The sequence below is a fragment of the Mercenaria mercenaria genome, chromosome 17 (genome assembly GCF_021730395.1).
Source record: "Mercenaria mercenaria strain notata chromosome 17, MADL_Memer_1, whole genome shotgun sequence".
Classification (NCBI taxonomy): domain Eukaryota; kingdom Metazoa; phylum Mollusca; class Bivalvia; order Venerida; family Veneridae; genus Mercenaria; species Mercenaria mercenaria.
This window is the reverse complement of record NC_069377.1, coordinates 64,623,934-64,636,470: the sequence shown is the minus strand read 5'-3', so window position 1 is coordinate 64,636,470 and position 12,537 is coordinate 64,623,934. Positions and strand designations below refer to the sequence as shown.

General features: G+C 35.4%; 1 protein-coding gene across 3 annotated transcripts in view; it reads left to right on the top strand.

The window, feature by feature from the left end:
• Positions 1 to 12,537, top strand: part of LOC123537234 (uncharacterized) — a 437,951-nt gene that overhangs the window by 388,433 nt on the left and 36,981 nt on the right. For all 3 annotated transcript variants that reach the window (XM_053528446.1, XM_045320884.2, XM_045320885.2), the window contains exon 5: positions 754 to 861. In XM_053528446.1, the coding sequence (XP_053384421.1) occupies positions 754 to 861 (108 nt within the window). The remainder of the gene's footprint in view (positions 1 to 753; positions 862 to 12,537) is intronic.

Here is a 12,537-nt window from a genome sequence, read left to right as displayed (position 1 = left end):
AAATACATTTTTAGCATTTGAAAGACAATTTTGTTTCATCTTTCAAGCGTGATATAAAACTTAATTATGATAGTTATACAGACACCAAAACAAAAACACGAAAACTCAGCATATAGTAAGTATTTGTCATGTTTTGTGTCGTTGGGGTAAAATCACGAAAACACTACGAAATAAAGTTTTTTCCGTGTTTTTGTGTCGGCATAGCGAAGTCACGACAGCATGACAAATAAAAGGTGCCAATAATACATATTCATACCCGCCAACATGAAAACTCAACAGATAAATATGTTTGTGTCGGTGCCCTATAAAGTTCAAGTTTTCTCATAGAATGCGTTGTGTTTTCATGTTGGCGGGGCAAAGACACAAAATCTCAATAAAATTAATGTGTTTGTCGAGTTTTCTTGTTTCGATGTTGTCATGTTTTCGCCTCGCCAACAGGCCAACACAACATGACAGATATCAGCCACCATGATAATTTGAATTATGTCTGCATGTGAAAAGTAATACAATATTGTATCATATTGTATCTTTTTATCAGGCTTGCCCATTGCCCAAAATATTTTGAAAATATGCATTGTTTTTTCTAGTCTTCCAACTGATCACATGCAGTCCAATATCAGCTGTTTTGAGTTGAAACAACTATCTGTATGGTACAAGGAAGATGGGTTCTGAGAGAGTCCATTTAACAACATCACCTTCAGGAAGTAATCAAAATCTTATAAGGGTCTATCACATGTTTGTTTTTATTTTCAGCTCAGTCAGATATTGGGTCACAGTGACCAGTTGTATATCCGATTACCTAGTGGTCTCCGGCTCTGGCAAATTGTCCTAGCTGTCGTCTTTTCAGTCTTATCATTATGGGTAAGTAAAGTGTTTATCACATTATAAAATCTAAATTTTGAAAAAAAAAACCGATCTTATACTTTTATGAAACTCATGGCATTTTTCAGTTTTTCCATATTTCAAGAAACTTGAATCAAATGTTTGCGAATATAACATATAAAATCTGTGATGGTATAGTAATCGCCTTTTAACTTATTGTCCAGAAATATGTGGTCTGTTTAGTTTTGACTTTTCCATAGGAATGATGAATACTTAGTCCAATTAAGTTTTTTGCAAAGTGCTTTCTTTTAAGTAATACACCTTTTTAGCTCACCCGAGCCAAAGGCTCGGGGTGAGCTATTGTGATCACTCACCGTCCGGCGTCCGGCCGTCCAACTTCACAGGGATGTTCCTTGGATGGTCCTCTTTAAAAATTGTTCAAAGAATTCCATGCAGAACTCTGGTTGCCATGGCAACCGAAAGGAAAATCTTTAAAAATCTTCTTGTCCAAAACCACAGATCATAGGGCTTTAATATTTGGCATCTAGCATTATCTAGTGGTCCTCTACCAAGATTGTTCAAATTATCCTCCTAGGGTTAAATATGGCCCCGCCCTGGGGGTCACATGGTTTACATTGACTTATATAGGAAAAACTTTAAAAATCTTCTTGTCCAAAACCACAAAGCATAGAGCCTCAATTTTTGGCATGTAACATCATCTGATGGTCCTCTGTAAAGTATGTTTGTTCAAATTATGCCCCTGGAGTGAAAAGAGGCCCCACCCCAGGAGTCCCAAATCTTACATAGAGTTATATAGGAAAAAAACTTTAAAAATCTTCTCGTCTGAAACCACAAGATCTAGACCTTTGATATTTGGCCTGTAGCATGGCCTTGTAGTCCTCTACCAAGATTGTTCAAATTATTACCCTGGCTTGAAAAGAGGCCCCCCCGGGGGTCCCAAGTTTTACATAGACTTGAATAGGAAAAACTTTAAAAATCTTCATGGCCTAGGCTTTTGATATTTGGTATGTTGCATTGCCTAGTAATCCTCTACCAAGATTATTATACCCCCACCAAACATGTTTGAGGGGGGTAAATAGGAGTCAGTTTTGTCGCGTCCCGTCGCGTTGCGTCCCGAAATTTATTATCTCAGTTATTACCAAATGGATTTGATTCAAACTTAAAATACATGTTCCACCTTATCACCCACATCATGTGACACAAGGTGCATAACTCTTGACACCAAGTTTTCATGAATTATGTCCCCTTTTACTTAGAATTTAAGGTTAATTTTGTTGTATTTTCACTATATTTCAGTTATTACTGAATGGATTTGATTCAAACTTAAAATAGATGTTCCACCTCATCACCCACATCATGTGACATAAGGTGCATAACTCTGACACCATTTTTTTTTATGAATTATGCCCCTTTTTACTTAGAATTTAAGGTTGATTTTGATGTATTTTCACTTTATCTCAGTTACTACTGAATGAATTTGATTCAAACTTAAAATAGATGTTCCACCTCATCACCCACATCATGTGCCCTCATCATGTGACACAAGATGCATAACTCTGACACCAAGTTTTCATGAATTATGTCCCCTTTTACTTAGAATTTAAGGTTAATTTTGTTGTATTTTCACTATATCTCAGTTATTACTAAATGGATTTGATTCAAACTTAAAATAGTTGTTCCACCTCATCACCCAGATGATGTGACATAAGGTGCTTAACTCTGACATAAAGTTTTTATGAATTATGTCCGCTTTTACTTTAAATTTAAGGTTGATTTTGATGTATTTTCACTATATCTCAATTATTACAAAATGGATTTGATTCAAACTTAAAATAGATGTTCCACCTCATCACCCACATCATGTGACACAAGGTGCATAACTCTGACACTATTTTTCTTGAATTGTGTCCCCTTTTACCTAGAATTTAAGGTTAATTTTGATGTAAGCCAAAGGGAAGTAACCTTTTTTTAACCTTTGTACTGAGTTTCTTCCCCTTAAATTCCAGAGGAATTAGTCTATTTTTAGAAATCCTATTTTTAGATTTTCAATATTTTAGGTATTTTTCTAACTTTTTTATTATAAGTCCTATGTAAAAAGTAAAAACATTTTTCCGTGGTAACATGGGTCGGTAAGACACTTTTTTGTATTCACTTTTAGTGTATCTCTAATATTAGAGATTTAATATATTTACTAGTATTACTATACTAGTATTATACTAGTATTACTTATATGTGGAAGCCCAGGATGAAGTACTCCAAAGTATTTTTAAGATTCCTTATGGTTGCCATTCTTCTGTGACAAGACCGTATGGTGGGGGTATGAGTCACTCCTGTGACAGTTCTAGTTCAAATTAAGACCCTAGGGTGAAAAGAGGTCCCACCAGGGGGTCCTAAGTTTTACAAAGACTTATATAGGAAAAAATTTTAAAAATCTTCTTGTCTTAAAGTTCAAGGCTTAAGCCTTTGATATTTGGTATGTAGCATTGCCTAGTGGTTCTCTAACAAGATTGTTCAAATTATGCCCCTGGGGTGAAAAGAGGACCCGCCCCGGGGGTCACTTGTATGTGTTATATAGGAAAAAATACTTTAAAAATTATCTGATCATATTTCCTAGACTGTTTAATTATAATTACCTGATGACCCCAAGTAATTAGGGGTCACTTCACTGTGACCTTGACCTACTGAAATTGTGACCTGCTGACCTGCTTTTTCGTTTTCGAAGTTACTGTGTAGAAATTTGGATAATTATATTTTTTTTATACAGATTTCAATACTCATCTTGAATAGTCTTAATCGTGACCTTCTGACCTACTTTCTTGTTTTTGAAGATACAGCATGGAAATTTGGACCACATGTAGAACTTTTGATACAGATTTCAATACTGATCCTAAATATTATTAACCCTGACCTACTGACCTACTTTCTTGTTTTTGAAGCTACAGCAAAGAGATTTGGACCACCTGTATAATTTTTTAACAGATTTCAGTATTTATCTTGAAGAATCTTTACCATTACCTTCTCATCTATTTTCTTGTTTGTTTTTGAAGCATTAGCAAAGAAATCTGTTTAACCAAGCAATTAATCTCAGGTGAGCGATATAGGGCCCTCATGGCCCTCTTGTTAAGCTAAAGAAGATGTAAAAGTCACAGACTCTTTCAATTTACTTTTTAGCTCGACTATTCGAAGGATAGGAGAGCTATCCTACTCGCCCCGGCGTGGGCGTTAGCGTGAGCGTCACACAAATGTTAAAGTTTGCGTACCACCCAAAATATTTTCAAAGTCCATTGAAAATATTTTCAAAGTCCATTGAGATATTGCTTTGATATTTTGCATACTTGTTTACCATCATGACCCCAGTCTGTAAAAAGAAGGAGGCAACTCTATCAAGCGTTTTGACTGAATTATGGCCCCTTTTTGACTTAGAATAAATGTTAAGGTTTGCGTACCACCCAAAATATTTTCAAAGTCCATTGAGATATTGCTTTGATATTTTGCATACTTGTTAACCATCATGACCCCAGTCTGTAAAAAGGAGGAGGCAACTCTTTTAAACATTTTGATTGAATTATGGCCCCTTTTCGACTTAGAATAAATGTTAAAGTTTGCGTACCACCCCAAATATTTTCAAAGTCCAGTGAGATATTGCTTTGATATTTTGCATACTTGTTTACCATCATGACCCCAGTCTGTAAAAAGGTGGAGGCAACTCTATCAAGCATTTTGACTGAATTATGGCCCCTTTTTGACTTAGAATATGCTTATTGTAATGTTATAGTTTTACTCATAGCTTATATTATACTATCAAGCACTGAGAATAGTTGAGCAGGCTGTCCACTAACAACTCTTGTTGTATGATCAAACAATGTAAAATCAGATCTATGGGAAAAAACCTTTCAATTAATCAAAATTTTGGGATTACAGTACTACTACCCTAGCTGGTATCTGCACTCTTTCAGTGAAGTCGACATGCTGGTGCTGTCATGTTTTTGTAAAGATAATTTCCTTGTATTTTTGCAGTCAAATTTAAAACTTTAATCAGTAAATTGGCCATATTTTTGCCTTTCCAGATTAAAAAAAACTAAGAAAAATGACTGAATTGTTTTATAGTTCTGTTGATTTGAAGTTGCCTAAGATTATATTAAATATGCTATGTAATTTAGCCATATATATATATATATAAATAAAAAAGAAAAACATCCAATGGGTTTCCTCTATCTGTGGACAGAAATACAGATAGAGGAAACCCATTGGATGTTTTTCTTTTTTATTAGCTCACCTGTCACAAAGTGACAAGGTGAGCTTTTGTGATCGCGCGGTGTCCGTTGTCCGTCGTCCGTCCGTCCCTCCGTGCGTGCGTGCGTCCGTCCGTCCGTAAACTTTTGCTTGTGACCACTCTAGAGGTCACATTTTTCATGGGATCTTTATGAAAGTTGGTCAGAATGTTCATCTTGATGATATCTAGGTCAAGTTCGAAACTGGGTCACGTGCCGTCAAAAAACTAGTCAGTAGGTCTAAAAATAGAAAAACCTTGTGACCTCTCTAGAGGCCATAATTTTCAATGGATCTTCATGAAAATTGGTCAGAATGTTCATCTTGATGATATCTAGGTCAAGTTCGAAACTGGGTCACGTGCGGTCAAAAACTAGGTCAGTAGGTCTAAAAATAGAAAAACCTTGTGACCTCTCTAAAGGCCATATTTTTCATGGGATCTGTGTGAAAGTTGGTATATCTAGGCCAAGTTCGAAACTGGGTCACGTGCGGTCAAAAACTAGGTCAGTAGGTCTAAAAATAGAAAAACCTTGTGACCTCTCTAGAGGCCATATATTTCATGAAATCTTCATGAAAATTTGTCATTATGTTCACCTTGATGATATCTAAGTCAAGTTCGAAAGTGGGTCACGTGCCATCAAAAACTAGGTCAGTAGGTCAAATAATAGAGAAACCTTGTGACCTAATTAGAGGCCATATTTTCCATGGGATTTGTATGAAAGTTGGTCTGAATGTTCATCTTAATGATATCTAGGTCAAATTTGAAAGTGGGTCACATGCCGTCAAAAACTAGGTCAGTAGGTCAAATAATAGAAAAACCTTGTGACCTCTCTAAAGGCCATATTTTTCAACGGATCTTCATGAAAGTTGGTCTGAATGTTCATCTTGATGATATCTAGGTCAAATTTGAAACAGGGTCATGTGCGGTCAAAAACTAGGTCAGTAGGTCTAAAAATAGAAAAACCTTGTGACCTCTCTAGAGGCGATACTTGTGAATGGATATTCATAAAAATTGGTCAGAATGTTCACCTTGATGATATCTAAGTCAAGTTCGAAAGTGGGTCACGTGCCTTCAAAAAGTAGGTCAGTAGGTCAAATAATGAAAAAACGTTGTGACCTCTCTAGAGGCCATATTTTTCATGGGATCTGTATGAAAGTTGGTCTGAATGTTTATCTTGATGATATCTAGGTCAAGTTTGAAACTGGGTCAACTGCGATCAAAAACTAGGTCAGTAGGTCTTGAAATAGAAAAACCTTGTGACCTCTCTAGAGGCCATACCCTTGAATGGATCTTCATGGAAATTGGTTAGAATGTTCACCTTGATGATATCTAGGTCAAGTTTGAAACTGGGTCACGTGCCTTAAAAAACTAGGTCAGTAGGTCAAATAATAGAAAAACCTTGTGACCTCTTTAGAGACCATATTTTTCAATGGATCTTCATGAAAATTGGTCAGAATTTTTATCTTTATAATATCTAGGTCAAGTTCAAAACTGGGTCACATGAGCTCAAAAACTAGGTCACTATGTCAAATAATAGAAAAAACGACGTCATACTCAAAACTGGATCATGTGGGAAGAGGTGAGCGATTCAGGACCATCATGGTCCTCTTGTTTATTATATGCTTGTCCAGGAGTAACTTTTAATATTTTCTATTATATATATATGTATATTATGTCTTTAAGCTTCATTCTGAAATGATAATTTTACTATGATAGAATTTAAATGTTCTATTTTTACCAAGTATGTGCCATTGAATGCATTATATACTGAAGATTGTAACAGGCTGTGATGACATTATGATAAATTATATATGTATGTGTATAGGTTGGTGGCCTTAATGAAAAATTAGTAAACCAATCTAAACTGACCTATGGGCTCAAATCACATTTTGAAGGACTTACTGTAAAAGACGCAATTTGCAGTATTGCAGTTCAGCATTCCATCAACATCACTGCCAGTTTCTAGGCTTTTAATTTTAAAGCTTAATTTGTTGGGTAGCTATAGGGCTTGATAAAATGCACTGGGTAGGAAATTTTGGCAATGATGTTTGGCAATGATTGTCAGGTTTGTTTTTGAGAAAAGTCTGCATGTAAGAAACTGCTGGTTTAACCTAAGACAATAGTATAAATTATTCTTACCATAAATGTAGAAGAAGCAAGTTTAAATTTGTAGGAAACTTTGTTTTTCCAAGAAATTTCGCCATTCAGATAGCATAAAGAGTCAGAAATGACTGCAAATAGAAGTGGAAAATTAATGTAAACTTTATTTTTCCAAGCAATGAAGCCATTTAAATGACCATGAAATTAATCATAGGTGACTTCAGATAGGAATATGTTTATATACCAGTTTGGTATACAAATTGTTATCAAATCGTTTTTACCTACTGTCATTTGAGCCTTATTATTGACATTCAGTGTATATTAATGGAAACATTGCACCAGTAAAACTATTAAAACAATTTTTCAAGATGGAAATCTTGTTTTTCAAGATGGAAATCTTTTAGCAAAAGTGCACACTAATTGTTTGAAAGTTAGTCATACATTTGTTAGAGAAATTGAACAGTGGAAACTATAATACAATACAGACACAACGTTAGTCAGAATCATTTTATATCAAATAAAGTTCATTTTGTTATAAATGATGGAACACTTAACTGGAATCTTCGTTTAATAAAGCTAAATGTGATGCTATATAAGTGCTGTAAAATGTCTAGAGACTAATGATTAAGCTAAGATATCCAGTGATGGTTATCAGATTACAGTGAAAAAAAATGTCAAAAAGAAGTTCTTTTTCTTTTTGTGGGTAAATCAAGGAATTTCATTTAAAACATTGTTGCTGCTTCAAAATTACATTTGCTACAATTTTAAACTGTCTTATCCACATACACTTGACATGTTGCCTGAACCCCACAACTGCCCCTCCCCGCAAGGCCCCTCCTCTACTATCCTGGTACAAAAACTGCACAATCTTGTAAAATCTGTTGTTTACACAAAATAACAAAGTTCTGCAAGAAAAATGTCATATTCTATATTCACTGTGGGGAATCACATGATCAAAATAATCTCTAAACCAAAGTTATATTTTGAAGGACATGAATTAATGTCCTTAACCATGATAAGATCAGAAATTTAAACATAGCCTAACATATGAGTAATGGAAATTGTTAAATTATTATGTAGTTGACAATATTGATAGATATCCTGTATTTACAAATACTAAGGAAAATAAGAATCCTCAGTTTCTTGAAGTGTTCTTGATAATCAGAAGGTGATTATGATTGAAATCTATATAGCTTTAGGATACATCTATTTTGCCATATATGGTAGACTATATTTTAGGTTTACAGCAAAAGTTGCTTCAGTATTATCACATTTCATTCATAAATTTATTTTGGTTTACAGATTATTTTGATCATTTGATTCCCCACAGTGATATACCTGAGTACTGAAAAATGTTTTTGTACAAGGGAAGTAGAGAAGGGGCCTTGGGGGTGGGGCAGGGGTGGGGTCCAGGCCACGTGCCGAGTGCCTGTGGTGTTACCATGAGCACTTTACCAAACAAATCTTTAAATAGCCTGATAATTGGCAGAGATGTTGATGGAATGTTGGACTGAAAGATAAAACTTTTAGAAAGCTTGAAAATGGCCTTAATTTTAGTGGAATGTTGAATTGAAAGACTATAAATTTAATAAAGTTTTTGCAGATTATGTCTGTGTCAAAAAATGTCCTCCGTAACATGAGCAAGAAAATACTTAACCACTTTAGGTGACAAAAACAAGTGATCATTGTCAGCACCAGCCTACTATGTAACTGACAGCATGTGGTTACAAGTAAGTTCCAGTCATAAATCATTGGTAAACCATTGTGACAGACAATCTCATTGTGTCCTGGCTTAGCGGAGATCATGAAAACCTTTGTAAGAAGTAAAAAGCATTAGGCCTCATTTGGATTTGAAAACATAAATCACCCTTATCCAGCTACTTTTGTCTGAAAGTGAGACAGGTTCCTCAATATGTAATTACAGTGTTTATTCCCTAAATAGCAATATATATATTGTTGAAATGTGAGTCATCAGTTTTCCTTATTTCAATTTAAAGGTGGTCAATCACATTTAAACAACATTTAATGACATTTTTTACTTTTTGTATATTCTGGTAGAGAATTATTTAAGGAACAAATTGATCGATTACATAGAGTTAGATTCCTATTTGAAATGTATATTTTATTATTTTTATAAAATTTTGTAATTACTCCCCTTTAATATGAAAGTATATAAAAAGCTGGGTATTTCTTTTTATTTCGATACAATGTCTAGTTTTACATTTGCATTTGATAGACATATCAACTATTGAACAATCTGAACCAAAATGCAAGTTTAAAAGCTGTGTGTAGCTTCTGAATTCATTTATTTCCAATCTATCTTGGTTGCGCAACCAAGATAGGCAAAGGGAGGTAATATTAATTTTTCAAACTTGCGTTTCTAATGAATTCCATCTAAATACATAATTTTAAATGCAAATATTTTACAAATATATTACAATATGTCTAATATTTATACTTTTCCTTAGGCAAAGTATGTTTATCAAATTTATACTTATGATAAAATAACTCTATCTTGGTTGGGCAACCAGGATAGGAAAATGAAATTTTAAAAATACCTCCAGTGAAAATCTAATTTGTATTAAGTGTTAAGTGAACATAAATGAGTGTAAATGATCAGATGCTAAAGTTTCGAACAAATCCATTACCATGGCCAAAATCTGATTATCCACCTTCAATGGCTGACTGTAACACTTTCGAATAGAAGACAGTAAATAACCGCCTGTAATAATGATTGATGTGTTGTTTGTATGTGATAACAGTAGATCATGCTCTGGGTGATTTTTAGCTCGACTATTCAAAGAATAGGTAGAGCTGTTGGACTCACCCATGCGTCGGTGTCCGCGTCGGCGTCCCGATTTGGTTAAGTTTTTAGCTCACCTGTCACATAGTGACAGGGTGAGCTTTTGTGATCACCCTTCGTCTGTTGTCCGTGCGTGTCGTGCGTGCGTCAACAATTTCGTGTCTGCACGATAGTGGTTTCGTTTATGATTTTATTAGCTCACCTGTCACATAGTGACAAGGTGAGCTTTTGTGATCACCCTTCCTCCGTCGTCAGTCCGTCTGTGCGTCCGTCCGTCCGTGCGTCAACAATTTCTTGTCTGCACGATAGTGGTTTCATTTATGATTTTATTTTAACCAAACTTGCACACAACTTGTATCAGCATAAGATCTCGGTTCCTTTCTTAAATTGGCCAGATGCCATTATAGGTTCCAGACTTATGGGCCCTGAAAGGGCCAAAATTAGCTATTTTGACCTTGTCTGCACAATAGCAGCTTTATTTATGATTTGATTTTTACCAAACTGGCGCACAACTAGTATCATCATAAGATCTTGGTTCCTTTCTTGAACTGGCCAGATTCCATTATGGGTTCCAGAGTTATGGCTCCTGAAATGGCCAAAATTAGCTATTTTGACCTTGTCTGCACAATAGCAGCTTCATTTATGATTTTATTTTAACCAAACTTGCAAACAACTTGTATCACCATAAGATCTTGGTTCCTTTCTTGAACTGGCGAGATTCCATTATGGGTTCCAGAGTGATGGCCCCTGAAAGGGCCAGAATTAGCTATTTTGACCTTGTCTGCGCAATAGCAGCTTCATTTATGATTTGAATTTAATCAAACTTGCACAAAACTTGTGTTACCAGAAGGTCTTGGTTCTTTTGTCGAACCGGCCAGATCCCATAATGGGTTCCAGAGTTATGGCCCCAGAAAGGGCCAAAATTAGCTATTTTGACCTTGTCTGCACAGTAGCCGCTTCATTTATGATTTGATTTTTACCAAACTTGCACACAGCTTGTATCACCACAAGATCTTGGTTCCTTTCTTGAACTGGCCAGATTCCATCATGGGTTCCAAGAGTTATGGCCCCTTAAAGGTCCAAAATTGTCTCTTTTGTTTTTTCCATGACAAATCAGATCGAATCTTAGGTTCCAGAGTTATTTTATATCTGATTACCTCCCCTCATTGTAATCAAAATGGATTTATATCAGTTAGTACTTATAGGACTTATTTGAAATTTCATTATTGTCATTAGTTGGACTGAGCCAATCAGGGTAGAGAACTATGGACTGATTTTATGTCAAATTACCTCCCTTTATTTCAAATTAAAATGGGTATATCTCTGTAATTAATGAGGATACTGATCTGAAATTTCATTTATGTCAACAGATTTATTTGGCAGATCCTTCTTTTGTTCACTTACAATATTTATTTTTTTTAATTATTTCCCTTTTACGTTACCATAAATAGCTTATTTTTAGTAACTTTTTAGCTCACCTGTCACATAGTGACAAGGTGAGCTTTTGTGATCACGCAGCGTCCGTCGTCCGTCGTCCGTCCGTCCGTGCGTTAGTCCGTCCGTCCGTAAACTTTTGCTTGTGACCACTCTAGAGGTCACATTTTTTGTGGGATCTTTATGAAAGTTGGTCAGAATGTTCATCTTGATGATATCTAGGTCAAGTTCGAAAGTGGGTCACGTGCCATCAAAAACTAGGTCAGTAGGTCTAAAAATAGAAAAACCTTGTGACCTCTCTAGAGGCCATATATTTCACAAAATCTTCATGAAAATTGGTCAGAATGTTCATCTTGATGATATCTAGGTCAAGTTCGAAACTGGGTCACGTGCCATCAAAAACTAGGTCAGTAGGTCAAATAATAGAAAAACCTTGTGACCTCTCTAGAGGCCATATTTTTCATGGGATCGTATGAAAATTGGTCAGAATGTTCATCTTGATGATATCTAGGTCAAGTTCGAAAGTGGGTCACGTGCCATCAAAAACTAGGTCAGTAGGTCAAATAATAGAAAAACCTTGTGACCTCTCTAAAGGCCATATTTTTCATGGGATCTGTATGAAAGTTGGTCTGAATGTTCATCTTGATGATATCTAGGTCAAGTTTGAAACAGGGTCATGTGCGGTCAAAAACTAGGTCAGTAGGTCTAAAAATAGAAATACCTTGTGACCTCTCTAGAGGCCATACTTATGAATGGATCTCTATAAAAAATTGGTCAGAATGTTCATCTTGATGATATGTAGGTCAAGTTCGAAAGTGGGTCACGTGCCTTCAAAAAGTAGGTCAGTAGGTCAAATAATGAAAAAACGTGACCTCTCTAGAGGCCATATTTTTCATGGGATCTGTATGAAAGTTGGTCTGAATGTTAATCTTGATGATGTATAGGTCAAGTTTGAAACTGGGTCAACTGCGATCAAAAACTAGGTCAGTAGGTCTTGAAATAGAAAAACCTTGTGACCTCTCTAGAGGCCATACCCTTGAATGGATCTTCATGAAAATTGGTCAGAGTGTTCACCTTGATGATATCT